Source organism: Poecilia reticulata, linkage group LG20 (assembly GCF_000633615.1).
Source record: "Poecilia reticulata strain Guanapo linkage group LG20, Guppy_female_1.0+MT, whole genome shotgun sequence".
Classification (NCBI taxonomy): Eukaryota; Metazoa; Chordata; class Actinopteri; order Cyprinodontiformes; family Poeciliidae; genus Poecilia; species Poecilia reticulata.
This window is the reverse complement of record NC_024350.1, coordinates 14574455-14592281: the sequence shown is the minus strand read 5'-3', so window position 1 is coordinate 14592281 and position 17827 is coordinate 14574455. Positions and strand designations below refer to the sequence as shown.

At 39.7% G+C, this 17827-nt stretch overlaps 1 protein-coding gene across 11 annotated transcripts in view; it reads left to right on the top strand.

The window, feature by feature from the left end:
• Positions 1-527: 527 nt before the first annotated feature.
• atp8a2 (ATPase phospholipid transporting 8A2) overlaps positions 528-17827 on the top strand; it is a 65143-nt gene continuing 47843 nt past the window's right edge. For 4 of the 11 annotated variants that reach the window (XR_001776041.1, XM_017301906.1, XM_008396308.2 and 1 more), the window contains exons 1-4: positions 528-818; positions 5208-5315; positions 11313-11490; positions 17101-17200. Coding sequence is in view for 10 of the 11 variants with exons in the window: in XM_017301906.1 (XP_017157395.1) it covers positions 776-818; positions 5208-5315; positions 11313-11490; positions 17101-17200 (429 nt within the window). In the remaining variant the exon portion in view is untranslated. Of the gene's footprint in view, positions 819-4256; positions 4388-5207; positions 5316-6928; positions 7042-9421; positions 10910-11312; positions 11491-17100; positions 17201-17827 lie in introns of those variants that run through there. The other 7 variants (XM_008396309.2, XM_017301905.1, XM_017301910.1 and 4 more) reach the window with 7 other exon arrangements.

The window sequence follows — 17827 nt, the reverse complement described above, 5'->3', positions numbered from 1 at the left end:
AGAGGTGTATTTGTATTTAGGCCCCTGATTCTGTTGTTATAGGCTTGATGAGAAATATTAAGCCTTTAAATATGTGCTGAAGGTGGAGTGTTGGAGTAGGAGCTTCTTAAAGAGACAGAGACCCAATTTCAAAGCATCAAAATGCAAAGTAATTTTTTAAAGTCAGTTAAGAATTTTTTTTATAGCAACTGAAGTTGCTTGATTGTGCTATAAAATGACACCCATCCTTTTAAGACATATATGCTTTGATTAAACCGTTCTTTTGCAGCTCTGACTGCATGTTGAGGGTGATTGCCTCTTGGAAGGTGAGCCTCCATGCCAGTCTCAAGTGTCTGTTCAGTTCAATTAGAAAATAAATTATAATATTAAAGAAAAATGAAATATAACTCAAAATATCCGAGCTTTTTCAAAGAGCGGTTGTCGATGCTGATTGCTGTGTGCAAGGATCCTTTTAGATCAACTCAAACAGGAACCTTATTAGTTTTGTCATTTATTTTGAAAGAATACACCGGATGTGGCGCTATATTACATATGTGAAATGAACGCTGTTTGGATCTGCCCCCTTCATTGTAGCCTCCTCGGTTCAGCTGCACCAGAGAAGCGATGATCGCCCAGCAGCTCCAGCAGCAGGAGGATCAGCGGCAGGTGAGGCGGACTCTTCCCGGTCCCGGAGCGGCTCTCCTCGGCTCTGTCGGTGAGCCGTGAGCATGTTACCGCTCCGGCCTCCTCCTCGTCCTGGTCCCTGCCACACCGATTGTCATTCTCCCATAGCAAGATGTATTTCAACCGGAGAGGCAAGAAGATCCACAGCGAGGGAGGTGAGTTAAATAACCCAGTTCACCTCTTTTAAATGGTTGACCAATCAGGGTTCATCCCGCCGCTCACACTGCGACCTGTCATTGCAAAGTGCTTATCTCATTAGATCAGGCCTGTCCCGTCCTGTTTGGACTCGGGTGGTTTTGGTATGTGCCTGGCATAATAACTCCGGACTGCGGCATGCATATGGGGGTGACTTGCAGTATCCCAAAATCCCTTTATTAATTCTTCAGCCTCCGGACGGGAATTCAAGGGCAATTAGTCTACAGGTGACTGGTTTATTGTGTAACCCTGGTATTTTTCATCAAGGGAATCGCTAATGATGCTATAACACCGTCCAAAACTTTGGGATAAAAATATCTAGAGTGTAACCTCATCGCTCATTCAGGTACTGCATTAACTGATCCATGACATAATTACGGTATTACATAAATCTGTAGCATTGGATTATTGCATTCCACGCACTTGGATGCATGAATGGACTCTTATTTTTAGAGCGCCTCATAGTAAAATATCTGTACATCGCCTGGCCCAGACAGTTCAGGCCAAGCACCTGCAGCGCCAATCCAATAAAACCCGATTTAAAAACCACGTGACCGTCCGAGGAGCGCACCGAGCTGCCCCGCCAGGCCATCATCTACAGGTACATCCCAATAAATTAACGAATGATCGAAAAGTTTATTTATTTCTCTTGTCAAATAAAAAAAAAGCATTTTAAGAATAATCACACAACGTTAATGAAAACCCCCAAAATTCAGTTTACAGTACATAAAAATTACATAAGGCCAGTACTCAAACGATTTGTAACGCATGTATGCTTTTTTGCCTTTCACAATAATTAGGAAAAAAACACACGAGGAAGGTTTAAGTAACAAAAGCTAATTGCTGAAAAGGCTGACTGTTCACAAAGTGTAGTAGCAAAGCATATTTGTGGAAAGTTTAGTGGAAGGAAAAAGTGTGTTGGAAAAACACAAGCAACGGGAATAATCACTGCTTTGAGAGTACTGTGAAGTAACGGCTATTCAAGAATTTGGGGGAGATTTACAAGGTGTGGTCTGCAGCTGGCGCCAACACACACAGGCATACGGAGGACATAGGGGGCAGCTGTGGGTTTGATTCCAACTTACTTCACTTAAGTTGCCTCATGATCTGTGTGTGTGTGTGAGTGTGCAGATGTTGTGTGTGTGTGTGACTGGGTGAATGTGACTCGGTGTAAAATAGCTGTAAATGATATTTGTGATGGAGAAAAAGCTCAATATAAGTACAGTACACCTATTTTCAAATATTTCTGTATCATACAACAAAAACCATTATTGTGCTTTACTACTGGAAAGTATTATCTGAATATGACTTGGTGGACTGTATGTTGCCTGAATCTTATTTACATCGGTTTTCTAGAGCTGGCCAAAGCCTTCACTTGTAGTCTCCCAAACCACCAGGACAGCCCCAAAGGAATCTTCATTTTATATTTATACGCTGAGAATAATATGTAGATTTAAAAAAAAATGTGATGCAGTTTTGTTTACATAGTCACAGCTTTATTCTACCAGTTTAATATTTTTTTTGTCACTTCTATTTCAACCAATGTGGGTGACAAAAGTTATCTCAATGAATAATTAATAGTTGATAGTTGTCTGGGTTTGCCTTTAGGCTGAAAAACATAAATTTGCTTTCTTCTTTCTCCCCTAAAAACATCTGTATTAAAATACTGGCAACTGGTCAGATTGAACTGCTTTGTTGCTGAAAATGTTCTATGCAAAAAATAAACTTGACTTAATGGGCTTAACAAGAAGAGGGCCTCCTCCTGTTAAAACTCTACAAAAGGCACAAAATTGGGCCAGCTCTGTTCACTTTGAATAAGGCGTATTAGCTTAAAATATTTAGTTATTTTTTATTACTTAAAGTAATTTCTGCTTTTGAGTTCAGAGTTTAGAACTTAAGGACTGAGTAGATTGAATATAATTCACCTCAGTCTCAATCCAATCTTGTTCTTTGAAAGAATTGAAATTTTTTGCTGATGTTAACACAGTTTTCTGCATTTTGTCTTCTGGGGTTTAAAACAAGTCTGGCTACTTTTAAAATGTAACCTATTAACAACAAAACACTTGATTTTGTAAAAAGTATTTAAATAAAAATCACAGTTGTAAACAATTCTAATGCTCTTGGGAGCCCCCTGCTGGTTTGGGAGTCCAGATGCTTTGCTTACTCCAGCCTTGCCAGTTTTGGGTAAATGATCAGCTTAAGCTTCAATAGGATCGTGCCAAGAAACGGTCAGGTTAATTTAAAAAAATATCCTTTTTAAGATCTGCTGCTTTTTTTCCATAAGTATATTATCTTTTTCCTCAAGAAAAGCTGGAGATGAGAAGGAGGTGTTCATATATGAGGCTGCAGCAAATGATTTTATGTGCGACAAAGGGTCATTTAAATGGATTGATCTACCAAAAAATATTTGTCCCATTTTGGTGTTTTAAATAGCACATGTTGTCAGAGGTCTTTGTTTTTGTGAGTGGCTGCATTGTTCCTGAAGCCTCCAGAAATAAAAGCAGGGCAGATTGTGAGTGTGTCCTCTGGGCCATGAGGACTTTAGGCGGACGTTTTCTGGATTTTCTGAGTCTTAAAAGGTACATTTTTATAAACTTGTTATTGCCCTGTGACTAATGTGAAACCAGATTTTTTTGTTTAAAAAAAAAACAAGCTTCCTAATAAATATTTATTTTAAAATGAATGTTGTAAGTCTAACACAAGATTAATGTTTCTACTACATAATCTAAATCCTATCTCCTCAAATAATATTTTAGTTGAACCTACTTTAAAAGTTATTTATGTTTGTACATTTGCAGACATAATTTACTTTACTGACATGCAGGTGTAGCATAGAGTAATCACGTTTTAGGACATCAACGCAACATGTGAAAAGCACTCCAGCACAGTACGCTCTTCACGTTGCCTTTACTTTAATCTCTTGGAGCCTGATCTCTTGGTAATTTGCTCCAATTAGTGAGCTGCTACGGGCGATGACGTCCACTGTCAGCCTGTCATACTCACAATATTCACAAACAAATCTTATTATTTTTTAAAGTTTATAGATATCTAAAATAGGTCCTAACAAAATACAACTGATAAAATTGTTTCTGCTTGATAAATTTGAATGTGTATCGCTGTAAAATAGGATGTCGTTTGTAAGTAAAAATAATTAACAGCATTCATTTGGCTTATTTAGCTATTTTAAGAGCGGCTACCGAAGTTTAATAATTCCTGTTTGTTCATTCATAAAACAAAATTATTTATATAACAATTATTGAATATATTGTTTGTGTATAAACGTTTATAGCCGCTCTAAAGTAACTAAAAAAATGAATCGATTATGAACCGGAAGTGTTCGGACTAGACCGCAGTGGCGGATGTTTATGAAGAAACTGTAGTTCCATAAGTAAACGTCTGCATGGCCATTAAAACGGCCCATTCTAGGTTTTTAACTGACACAGTGGAAATGTCGAGAGGAAAATAATCGATGACAAAGAAAACGTAACTTCAGTGACAAATACAATGACTCAACGGTGGAGTAATAGAGGCAAGCAAACTCAACTTTTCTTTTGATATTCCACTTCCGCTTAACGGCACGCTAATTTGCATATCAGCTAAATATTTAGCTTGGATCTAAATATTTTGTTACAAGCTAAATATTTAGGTAAAAACCAAAATAGCTAGCAAGCTAAATATTTAGTCCGAAAATTAAATGTTAATTTAATTATTTTGGAATTAAATGTTTAGTTAGAAAGCTAAAAATGTTAGCTTCAATTTGAATATTTATTTGGGAACTAAATATTTAGTTCGCAAATTAAATATTTAGCTCCAAATTAATTATTTAGCTTGGAACTCTGACATTTGTAAGTGTATGAATAACGTGGTCAAAATATGACTTAATAATGAACACCCACATTTTTTTTAAATGACGGGGCTAAATAAAGCAAATTATTTCTGTGAATGTTTTGCTGGGTAACTTTACAAACGGTGCCCCATACAAAGGGCCCCATTTTGTACCTCTATTTGTATATGCGAGTCGTGCATATAGGCGAAACTGTCAACAACGCATCTGTTTTGGAAAGATAATGACTGGTCGTCATGGCAGCTTTGAACCTGAAGATCCCGTTTGGGAGATACAGCAGAAGTAGAAACTAAAATGAGGTGTTTCTACGGGTAAGCCACAAGGGGGCACTCGTGCACAAGCCAGAAGAAATTTCTCTGAGCAGCTTCCACTTGAAGACATGGAATCTCATGTCATTGTAAATTTGAAATGCAGACTCTATTTTCGGAAACGTTGTGCGCGTGTAATGACATGTTGTCCTGTGTGTGTTGTTTTCTTCTCTTGCGGCCTCTTATGGCGCCCACAGAGCAGTTAGTGTTGACCACCATTAGGCAGGAGGCTTCTGAACTTCAGGACCAAGACCAGGGCGCCAACGCTACCATGCGTGCTCGCCTCGCAGACAGGTTTGACAAAAGTGAGTTTACTAAAAAACAACCTGGATGATGAGAAACCCAAGTTGCATGTGCAGCTAGGGGCAGGTGTTTCCCCAGCCTCTGACCCTGATGAGCTACAAATAGGAATTTTAAAAATACTTTATTTTTGATCTGCTACGGAGCTCGTCTGGTGGCATTGGAGTGAAAAAAAGCAGCCAAATGAAGTGTCTCTTGCTAAGAATAATTCCATGCCTAAGTGCAAGTGTTTGAAGAAGTGATTATAATTCATTCCCAGATTGAAATGAAATGAGATCATGTTTGTCCATTATTGCAGTTTTTAATGATGACTAATAACATTAATTATTATTATTAAGTGTTCCCACAAATTCAACAAAGCTTTCCCAGGAGTAAAGTCGTGCCCATGAATGAAGCAAGAAGTTACTAAACCCTGCCCTGGAGTTTTTGAAAATGTGCCCACAAGTTAAGTCATGGTCACAAGATATTAAGTCATGGTCAAAACATTTTTTTTTTCTTCTCCCACTTCACCTGACGGGCTCCATAATCTGCAGCCGAAAAGTAAAGCAACATTGCTCTGGTTCTTGAGTAACTGTAGCTCCGTGGGGCCTGAAGTGATAAAAAGTTGAATGCTGCACAGCACTTCACTCTCTCACTGCATGAGCTTGTAGCCAGTAGAAAGCACTTCGAACATTAGTGGAGAAAATGGATAAATAGAGGTAAAATAAAAATGTTAGCACATGCATGCTGTAGAAATCAGTACATGCATGCATATATGACCGCGGCATGCATGAACAGAGGAAGTACATGAAAAGTGCTGCCTGCATGTGGTGCAGAGAAGCGCAGGGGAGTAGATGCATGATGGGCTATTTTGTATCCTCTGACATAAAAACGTGCACTCTCTCGTTTGTGTGTGAAAATACATCTGTGCGGTGGAAGTGGTTGTCTGAAGGTGCGTAGACACGCAGAGTCGCAAAAGTACTCGCAGCCCTGGCAACCTTTTCTCATTTGGTCATTTTACAACCATAAGCTTCAATTTATTTTATGAATTAGGATAGTGCATAATTGTGAAGCAGAAGGAAAATGTTGTGTGCAACAATGACCAGTTGTCTAATGTAGTGCAGATGTGGCAGTGGCACCATCAGGCTGTGGGGATGGTTTTCATGAGTTGGTGGGCAGCTATTGTGCAAATAAACATGGCCAAAAAAGTAAATTCTCCAGAAATTTAGAGCTGTAACTTCATCAAATGATGATCCCAAACAGTTGCTTAAGGGGTGGCAAATACAAATGCATGCCATACTTTTCTTTACATTTATTTCTTTCTTAAATAGAAAATGAAAATCTTATATCCCATATTCTTCACAGTTATATGCTACCTTGTGTTGGTCTATCACATAAAGCTCGTGCTTGTAACATGACAAACGTTAATAAGATCAAGGGGTGTGAATACTTTTGCAAGGCAATCTACCTGGATTCGCTCAACTTATGTTGCTGGTGCGTGTTGCACCTGTAGGATTACCAGGTTATGGATTAACAGCAGGTGAAGTTGCAGAGCAGACACAGAAAGGATTATCATGCTCGCTTACTTCATTGCTAAGAGGCTTTCTTCCCTTTGCTTCCTACTTGGGTACGGTGGCAAATGGACCCACGGGGGCCGATGGCAACCATGTTAGCAAGGAGCTGGAAATAGGACTCAGGCCGCCGGGGCCGCAATGGGACATAAGGGTCGCCCAGGCAGACGGAGCTCTGTAGGTAATGTTTTCCTGTGCAGAACTGTACGGAGGCGTATTGTTGACACTTTGATGGCAGATAGGGGCGTCTTGTTTGATTATAACATATTGTGCATTGCAATCACAGAAGAGCACATTACTAGTGGTGAAAAATGCCTAGATGAAATGTTTTTGGTGTTTTCCAAGCTGACCAAGCTAAACTGAATGTGATATGTTGATTATGTAATGATCGTGACAGGCATAGAGGATGGGACTTCTTCAGTGTTCAACCTGAGCAGACTTCAGTGAGGCTTGCCGCTGTCTTTGGATTAAAAACAACTCTCAAGTTAACAGACAATGACTCCCCAAGACTTTTTTTCTGCTAAATTTGCCAGTCTTGCTGTGAAATAGGTATGCATGCATCCATGTGGAAGCTAATTCTCTTTGAAGTTTTTTTTCTTCTTTCCAGATAATAAAAACAGGAACTCAGCCAGAATCCTATCCTAAGTGTGGCATGTGTGGTGGCAGAGCTTGAACATCTGGGTATGGTATCAGCAGCCCTGCCATAGCTGTCGTTATGATTAGCAGCTAATGTCTTCCGGCTCATTTCTTCTCTGGACTGCATCATTGGATTAAGTGTTTAACTGTCTGTGAAGTGGCTTCTTTTTGTTTTTTTTTTGCCATTTAAAATATAGCACAGATGTGAGACAGTTTGGTTGTGGCTGTTGGGAGTGATAGCACAAGTGCAGCAGCACCACGGTAGTGCCCTGGATTCAATATGCTGTGCCATACTGGAAAATGTAGATGAATTATGCAGCCTCCGTGCATGCATTATTCAGCGACCCAAGCTGCTTTTTAATGGTGAAATTTTGGCAACAACCCAGGTTAAAGGACACGTTTGTCTAGAGTTTGTAAAAATTTGAAGTCTTTTTCTTTTTTTCTACGCTTTGCATTTCTGGATTACATTGCCCTCTTTTTGCCTCAATTTGAAGTGTCATTTGTGTGAAACAAACATTAGAAAGTGCATAGTAGTCAGAAGTTCTTTATTGAGTTATCAAACAAGCTTGTTTTCAAATAATTTAGTTTAAGACTGCTGAACTGAATGGGTAGCTGGCAGGATCTTACTCGCTGGGTATGAGATCAGAGTGTTGAGTGGGGATCAGGCTAGTCTTTCCTGCTCCGGCTGCAGGTTATCAGACCTGAGGTTCCTAATTTGGCTGCATCAGGTGCGTCGCGTGTAATTGACCTGGGCTGTGCTTTGTTGGAGTTTGCTGCTGACTCATCGGCGGTGCATCAGTGCAGCTACAGAGGCATCTGCGGCCTCCACTCCATCCGCGATGAGTAGTGGGAGCATTGATCTCCACAGAAATGAGCTATAGGCGTGGCGCGGAGAGAGCCATTATTGATCTTTTCTGGAAAGGTGGAGTCCATCGGGGATAGAAAATGAAGGATAGTGTATTTACAATTTCCAAAGGATTCTTGGAAGACAATGTTGTAACTTGATCACATCAATACAATGGCCTTTTTCTATCAGTAAAATTACAGTAAACATTTATCCTCATGTTTACTGTAATCAGTTGAATTGCCTGCTGCTATGCCGGCTGCCCCAAGAGTTGTTTACAGCGCAGTGTGCTGAGGTGTGATTGTGACTCACGTCTCAGTTTGTATGTCTCTCATTAGGTCATGTGAAAAGATATAGGAAAAGGCAGAGAGGCTGTCAATTATCAATTCGCTTTAACAGACTTTGACCCTTGCTCTTTGCCTCATACTAGTTCTCTGTGTGATGGCAGAGAATAAATGCTGCATGTACAACACCCTCGATAGTTATTGGCACACATGGTAAAGATGTGTTTACAACAAAGATTTCTACTTTTAAAAGGTGATCAAAATGTATTATAATTTTTATTTAATAATCCATTGCTTCCTGTTTTCGCTGGGGTATAAACTTGATGTGACACAGGTTCATTTGTCTTCCATTCATTTAAAAAATACCTTATTTTCTCAAGGAGAAATGAAATGTTGTCATAACTCATATCACGTAAGTATCTTCAAAGAGTTGTTATGTTTGGAGATGCATGGTAATAGTTAGTTTTGCAGCTTATCTAAAGAGGCTTCTGATTTAAGACTGTTACTGTGTGACAATCTCATGATTGTCATGACACACCAACAGCTCAATTTCTGGACAGCAAAGGTAATATTCCACATTAAGGCTGAGGACCCAAGTCTACAACGCCTCCCTGCAGAGCGTGGAGGATGGAAGGGGAGTTAAAAAAATGATTCAAAGCTCATTGAGCTGTAGCAAAATGAGGGAATGTCAAGCTCACCAAGTCCTTTTAGAAACCCTTTCTGGCAGTGGAGGGCGTTGTAAGGCTGTAGGTAGAAGTGTTTTAATTCTAAAAATGTCAAGATTATGTGTTTTTTCAAAATAATCATATTATTTTGAATAGTCCAAAGAATTTGCTTTTTGTACAATTAATATTAATACCTCTAATACTTTTTCACATTTTGTCGTTTTGCAAACACAAAGTGCAATGTGTTTTATTGACATTTAAAGTGACAGGCAAATGCAAAGTGCGCAAGGTAGAGTCTGTAATAATCAGTTTTCAGGTTTTGGGAGAAGCACTAAAAGATGCTTCTCCCAACATTTCCACCTTACCTAGATTTTATTATTTGACTAGAGCAGCTTCTTCTGCATGTTTGTTATGTCCCCTTATGACTCACGGCAAACTTTTACAGCTCTTAGCTTTTTCCCAGGCCAGCCAGCAAAGTGAAGTGCAGAAATCCTTCCTTCCACTTCACTATAATGCACTATTTTTGTTGCTCAATCACATAAAATCCCAATCAAACACATCAAGTTTAAGGTTTCTGGATGATGTTTGGTAAAACATGAAAAAGTCCTAGGTGTATTTTCTTTGCAAAACATTATTGCAGCCAGCTGATTAATCTATACACTTGTATCTGTGCACTTTTTTTTTTTTTTTACTATTTCTCTTCATGCCCAGAATATCCTCCTTGAGTGAAATCGAAGGACTTAATCCAGTTTTGGGTATCGATGATGGGACAGACTAATGCATCTCCTGTTGCACTGCAGCGGTGCAGAAATGGCACTTCAGGACTTTGGAAATTCAATAAGCAGAACCCTGCCAGGGCTTATTCTTTTTTGAATTATTCATGCAATTAGCCTGTTGACGGTTTCACTCACAGACTTTCCTACAGACATGATCCTATAACAAACAACAGGAGAATCTGATCCCATGATTATAAATAGACTCTATTTTAAAGATGGGAACAGTTTGAGGAACGGTGTCCTGCAGGAAGTAGCAGTGGCATCAAAGTAAAGGGAAAGCGACATGAAGTGATCTCTGATGGATGGTTTCTGACTGCCGCATGTCATTTGACCCCATCTGTGCCCAATCACAGAACCTTAAGGTGATGCGAGGCTTCTGGCCCTTTAAAAGCTGAGCCCTGCAGCTCTGAAGGAGCTCCATATGGCTTCCCCGCTTCGTTTGTGAGCAGCCGGGGTCGTCATGTTGGAGGGAGGAGCTCGCCTCAAACGCACCAGATAAAGCCCGTATAGCGTGACAGCGTGGAGGCGCATACTTCACTATATCTCACCGGCAGCTTCAGGCTCAGCCGAGCCGAAAGAGGAGCGCGGGGAGGCGGGTAACGCTGAAACGGCTGCCCTCGCCAGTGCACGCTCGCCGTTGTTCCAGCAGCGGCGTGAACTGTAGCTTCCAGACCCGGTTGCTGCTGTCGCCTGCGTCTTCGCAGAAACGCACGGGCTCCCGTGTTTTATGGAAATAAAATCCACGAAGCTGAAGCGCATGCGGGGGTGAATGAGCGGAGATCACGACGCTTCGAGATGACAAAGCCAGGCGGGCGGGGAGGAGAGGAAGAAGAAGAAGGAGCGGGTGGGATCCCCCTCTTCCTCCTCTGTCACTTTTCTGGATTTTCTCTGTCTACATGTGCGCTCAGTGTCCACATGAGCAGCTGATAAAAAGCAGACTAACCCGCAGTGTTTGTTCGCCTTTGTGCATCACTCAGCATATCCATTATTACACGCGGGGGGTCCCTGTGGGCGTTGGAAAACGCGCGCGCGCGCGCGCACATGAAAGACAATTACAGAAAGACGGGAAACGTCACCGAATCGACCCGAACCGCTTCAGCAGACCTCAGCACACAGTAGCCGTCCCCTGGTTGTAATTGGTCGCTGTTGATCTGTAAAAACCACGTCTCCACGTCTATATGTGTGTGTGTGTCTCTCCCACCCTTCCCCTGTCTCTGTCTCTCCATCTCCCACTCGGACTCACTCAGCCTCACCTCTCTCCCATCAATCCAACGGCGCAGGACCCTCTGGCTCGTCCGCCGGCTACCGCAAGGCGGATGACGAGATGTCCGGGACCACTTCCCAGGCGGATCCCGTAGACGCCACAGCGCGGACTGTGATCCTCAACCTTTCCCAAAGCACCAAGTTCTGCGACAACCACGTGAGGTATCTTAAAACTTAACTGCTTTGATGCTTGATTTCTGCTCTGACATGTATTAATTATCAATGTTATTTAAGTTGGGAAGTTCTTTAAAGACGTCAAAAATCACATTTGTAAGACAAACCCGCAGTATAACGGCACTGGAAACAAAAAATAGTTTGAATTTAATCAGTAAAACTTATCTGACAGTTTATTAGGGTTGAAATCTCACAAGTCTACTAGCTACATGAAAATGGATTACTTTAATATTTTTAGAGATTTAATGTAAGACACTAACGAAGAAGGACACAATTTTGCCTGCAGCTGGACTGGGTCAGTAGTACTTAAATCCACCTTTCACTGCAGTTAAAGATGCATGTGTTTGGGATATATCTCTACAACCTTTGCACATCTGGAGTCAGAAATTTCCACTTTGCAACATTGCTCAAGTTCAAGTGCAAATCAGGATAAGCGCATATGTGAACATCGATTTTTCAAGGTTGCCACAGATTCTTAATTGGATGCAAGTCTGAACTTTAGCTCAAACCAGCTTTCTTCCTAAGGAAAATCGTTCCCGTTGTATAATCCTGCCACCATCATGTTTTCCTTTGGGGATTCTTTGTTCAAGGTGGTGTACAAATTAAAATGTATTTGGCTGACAAGGGTACCACATGCTCAGAGGTCAAGCTGGGGCATAAAGGTTGCAGTCTGATTTTAAGCTGAAGCTGAGCTATTTGTTTCATGACTTCCCGTCTGTGTTTGCCCTTCTTCCTATTAAGTTGCTCGTGAAAAAAAGCTACCAGCCTTGCACAAACTTACAAAATGTACTTACTCGACTAAATTCGTTAAATTCTTACAAGTTATAAAAGGAAAAGCTCAAAGATTAATCTATTTTTTTTTTCGTAGCAAGCGGAAGAAATATTCAAACCAGGATTCCACAGAAATACTGACCTTTTCAAAAATCAGACTTTAAACACAAAATATTGTTTCTGCAGAGTAAATATTCAGGCTGCTGTTTTCTTAAATGACAAGTTTGATCCACACAAAGAATTTCAATGTTATTTCTTTGCTTTAGTGAGCAGTGTGGATGAGCAGGATTTCACAGACGTGGACTCAGAAGTAATTTCATCTAATCGTACAAACTTTGTTTTTTTCTGAGGAACGCACCAGAGATCAGTGGTTGAATCCCAGCTGCAAGGGCTTTTAAGCCAGACAGATAATGACTCTACATGATCCACAAACCATGATAGATTCCAACATGAATGTTGAAAATGCATTAAGCTCCTCAAAGATCATGCACAGAGCAGAGGACTTAAATTTTTGTGGCTTGTGCATAACTGAATCAGGTGCTATTATTTGAATATTTCCTCATTCGATGCACATTTTGCTCTTGACATTAGCACCGCAACATGTTGACTTCTTAGATCTCAAATATGATAACTTCTCTTACTTTCTCCCATTAGTTGTGAACAACCAGTTGGTGTGGAAGTCATAATGGTGTTTTCTCACCTATGGCTCAGGGGTTTTGCTTCAGCTGTACAGAATACAATAGAGAAATGTGAATAAAAACACAAGTGTTGAGTGCACTAGCTATACTTGTTAACCTGCTATTCTACCTCCTTCTATAACATCTCAGGGTCGCATACACAAAAGTTGGATACATTTTTCACAGTTAAATAACAATTTTCAACCCAATATTGAAGTGAAGCTAGGCTTTGTACATTTCCTCAGGGTTTAAGCAGCTCGGCTTGCTTGCAAGTTTGAATTTAGCATTAGCTCCTTTAAGCTAACAGGTTGCAAACATAAGTTCTTGCTCCAACACATAAACTTTATCAATAAAAGTCTTTTGAACGATCTTAGCTCCTACTAAGTTGAGATTTTCATTTGCAGTGTGTTCTATGTAGATATATCAGCCTTACAACAGGAACTACTTAGAATAGAGAAAAGCTAGTGGCAGTTTGGACAACAATTTTCAGGATACATTATTAAAATAGAGTTCATAATTTTGTTAGAATTAATATATGCAATGATTTGTATAAAAGTCATTTTTTAACACTTTATTTGAAGGAGTGTGCATAAGACTGACATGACATTGTCATAAACATGACAACACCTGTCATGAACATAAAGGAGTCTTTATGAAAGTTTGACAGTTGTCATGAAGTGTCATTTGGTAAATAATGGCACTTTTAATGCAAAGTTGCTCTAAAAGTTGCATTGAAAGTCCATTAAAAAGGCCAACTTTGCATTAAATTATTATAATTTACAAAATCATGCAAAGTTGGCACTTTTAATGGACTTTTAATGCAACTTTTAGAGCAACTATGCATTAAAAGTGTCATTATTTACCGAATGACACTTCATAACAACAGTCATAAACATTCATAAAGACTTCTTTATGTTCATGACAGGTGTAATGTCATGTTTATGACAGTGTCATGTCAGTCTTATGCACACCCCTTCAAATAAAGTATTACCAGTCATTTTAATTGCCAATATCTAATACAATCCAAAATTCATTTTTATAGTGTATGTGTTAATTCTTTAACCTTTTAGCGCTTTGTTTGGCTAAAAGATGGTCCACCAGAGCTGATGTTTGCTTAGCAGGTTTTAAATCCACACCGAGCGGAGTTGAAGGACGGTCTCTGACAGTCACTGTGTTTCACCCGTGTGTCACATAGACTTTGAACCTTGGATATATGGTTGTTTTGCGTCTCCTAAAACGTATTCCTCTTGCATAAATAGTGATCATTCCCCGAGTTTCTACAAATTCTCACAAATTTTCACCTGAAGATCTCTCTCTCCTGTTAGTGATTATTTGCCATCTTCCTAAAAGGGTGAGGCTAACATGCTTGAGTGGTGGAAAAAGAGCTTGGCTTAACAAGATAACACGACACAGTGTTGCTCAATCAATACGTCCGCATTAATATTTAATGCCTCTTGGTAAATTAAACCCCAATTACACGTTTCACATAAATTTACACAAAGCTCCTCAGGATGGGTGTGTTTCTGCTGAAGGGAAACTGTGATTATTTTTGCATGACTGATGTCACTGAGGATAAAACCTGTCTCCTGTGCCTCCTCCACGTCAAAGGCTTTAGGTGTGATTTATTTTAGACGTGACCTTCTGAGTTTATCACGGCTTTGGTGCGACAAAAGTAAACTCCAGTGCAGATCTTTGCACCTTTTCTCTCACATATGTCCTCACTGTTTTCTGTTGGGCTCACATCTTTAGGGAAACATGTTGTTTTGTTTTGGTGTCGTTTTCCCTCGTGTCTTTTCCTTTGTTGTTTGCCTGCTTTGTGCAGTCAGTAGATGTACTCTTCTGTTGTGTGTCTGAAAAGGGTTGTTTTCTGCTTGTACTGCGTGGTTTTAGAATGAGTGTTTCTGCTAGATTGAATTTCACTTTAAAAAAAAAAAGAAGCATTTCACCTAATGAGAGTAATGTGGGTGCCATTCGACCATCTGATTGGATGCGCTTGGGCACTCCGCTTCTCCTCCGTGCAGATTGGACGGACAAGAGCACTCTTGCTCCAGAGGCAAAAAGCCTTTCATGTCCTTGCATTCCTGTAACTCTTTAGTTTGTGTTTTAAAAGTCCAACAGCGTTATTGATTTTTCTTTCTGAGATTAAAGCATTGCAGCTCTTATCTGTTCGCTCCACTGTCCTCTCCATTTCCGGGCTTCACTCTTCAGTACACAGCATGATCATTTTTAGAATAAAGAAGTGCCGAAAAATGTGTTTTTCCTCTTAAAGATTTCTTCTGGTCTTGCCTTTTTTTATGTCACCCTTAAAGGTTTCAGATCAAACAGTTTTAATACCGGACATAACTTGAGTAAACACAAATGAGCAGTTTCCAGATATTTTTACTTGATATGAGAAAAGTTATCCAAGCAACAAATTTAGTCCTACGACTTGCCTCGACTACAGCAAGTAACCAGGATCAACATCCTCACCATAACACTTCCGCCACAATTTCTGACTGTATGTATTTTTAATACTATCTTAGTTTAGTCAAAGAAATTCCACTTTTGTTGCTTATGTCCACGGAATATTTTCCAAAGTCTTGGATCTTCAACATGTTTATTGGTAAATATTTGACCTTTTTCTCTAGTCATTTTCTCACTGACCTTAGATAATGTTCTGGAGTTTATCAGCTCCTGGATGAGTTCCTGAGGCCCTCTTAGATTAGTTTTGGTTTGTCGACCCCTCCCGGAAAGTTCACGATCGTTGCATTTTTTCTCCAGTTGTCGATAATAATGATCCTCTGGAGTCCCAAAGCCTTACAAATGACTTTGTAATCTTTTCCAGACTGACTGATATAAATGCCTTTGCTTCCCATCTGTTCTTGAAGTCCATTAAATTGGGACATGGTGACTTTTTTCAGATTTTTTTAGCCTACCACATTGTAAGATGGCTTCAGTTTAGTGATTTCATGGTTCTGCAGCTCTATCATTTATCTTAATTAAGAATCTTCTTCGGTATTAACTACTGGCTATTTTTGTCTAGTATTAAAATTTTTGATCAATTATCTATTTTTTTTATTATTATTTTTTAAATCTGAGCCAAAGGAAGGGGCACATATTTTTTGACTGCACTGTACTTTGAATGCTGTTTTCTATAAAAACAGTACAAAGCTGCACAGCTGCAGGACAGCATCACCCCTGCTGCCAACAGCTGCTCACACTTCTAGCAATGTACACTACAGAAACTAACACATCCAGGTGCTTTTTTTTTTCTTTTTTTTTTTTTTCTCTTTTCTTGATTCAGTGGGAATGCACGTGTCTCTGTTGCTGGAGTGCCGTATCTCTTGTCTTTGATTAGATTGAGGCGTGTAGTATCACCAGCCCGGAGGTATCCGTCGCCTCCGGGTCAGGATCCTGTGTGTTGGTGTGATTGGTCAACAGCTGTTGCTCCCATGTTTTTTTTTTTTTTTCCATGTAACATCCTGCTCCTCGTATTTTGTGTCAGTAAAGATGAGGCAGATCTAGAGGGGGCAGCGGTGAGGGTTACGGGTTCATCTCCTTGGCGATCCTGAACTGCGCCGTGCCATTTGATGCATGCACACTCGCAGCACTTACACACAGAAACATGCACAATCCATTAAAGGAAGCTCATTGCAGAAGCTTTTTCTCTTCACTTAGGCGGAAGAGGGGGAAAAAAACCCAACAAAAAACGAGGTATTAACTTGAAGGTTGACTTTATTTTTAGCTTCTATAAAAGCACTTACTGTAGCTAATGGCTATATCAAGGCTAATCAATACAGCTGTCTGATCAATACAGCTGACTTGCGGGTAAATTGGGGCTGCCAAGGTTTCTTCCACCTATTTCCTGACATTCTCGGTCTCAATTTAGTGCGATGGACTAAATATCTTGATCTATTTATAAGTGTGATGTGTGTGCAGCCTTTAGTGGCCCAGGTTTCCCCTACCTGAGCACAATTGGGTGTTTATAGTCAAAATGGAGTTTTGTTTTGTTCATCCTCTAAAGTGATGCCCCAAAGAACTTTAGGTTCATATGTCATTATTGATATATATTAATCTATTATTTATTACGCTTTAGTTGCTAATGCATTGCATGACCTTTTCTCTTGTTTATCTGAGCACATTATCTGTTGTTTCCATTTTCCTCATACAGTACCACCAAGTATGGGATTCTCACGTTTCTGCCCCGGTTCCTCTATGAGCAGATCAGACGGGCAGCCAACGCCTTCTTCCTGTTCATCGCACTTATGCAGGTAAACACTGAAGCTGGTTCTGGTCAGGGCTGGGCCTGATTCTTTGTCTTTTAGTTTATACTCGAAATGGACCAATCGGAGATCTTGTGGAAAATTTCTGATTGATCTTTGTTTTGTTTTTATCCCTGATCTGTAAAGTCCAATTTATTATGTTTCCTGTAAAACTGTAAAAAGTACAACAAAATTAGTTTTCTTGCATTTTATGGACACAGTTATCATTTCACTTTCTCTAAAACAGAATATTTATAGTGAAATAAGGGCAAAGTAAGTGTGTAAAAAAGAAAATATTCCAGGCTTCCTAGCTGAAATAATTGTAACATTTAACAATATTTAAAAATAAATAAGAGGCGTGTCTAACTTCATGTTTATGAAGAAAAGATGAGACTTGGTTAAACATTATGTAACACAAAATAGACAAAATGATTACAAAGTTCAAACTTTAAAGGGTTGAACTGAGTTTTTTTATAGTGACATTCTGTGAAGTTAACAGATTTCCACTATTACCCTATAGCAGAGATATCACTACTTTGAGCTGACGTCAGCATTAAAATGAAAATAAATCCTCTAAGTAGTGAAAGCTAACAGTTAGCTATTAATACACTGTTTTTGCTGACTTGTGCTGTTCAA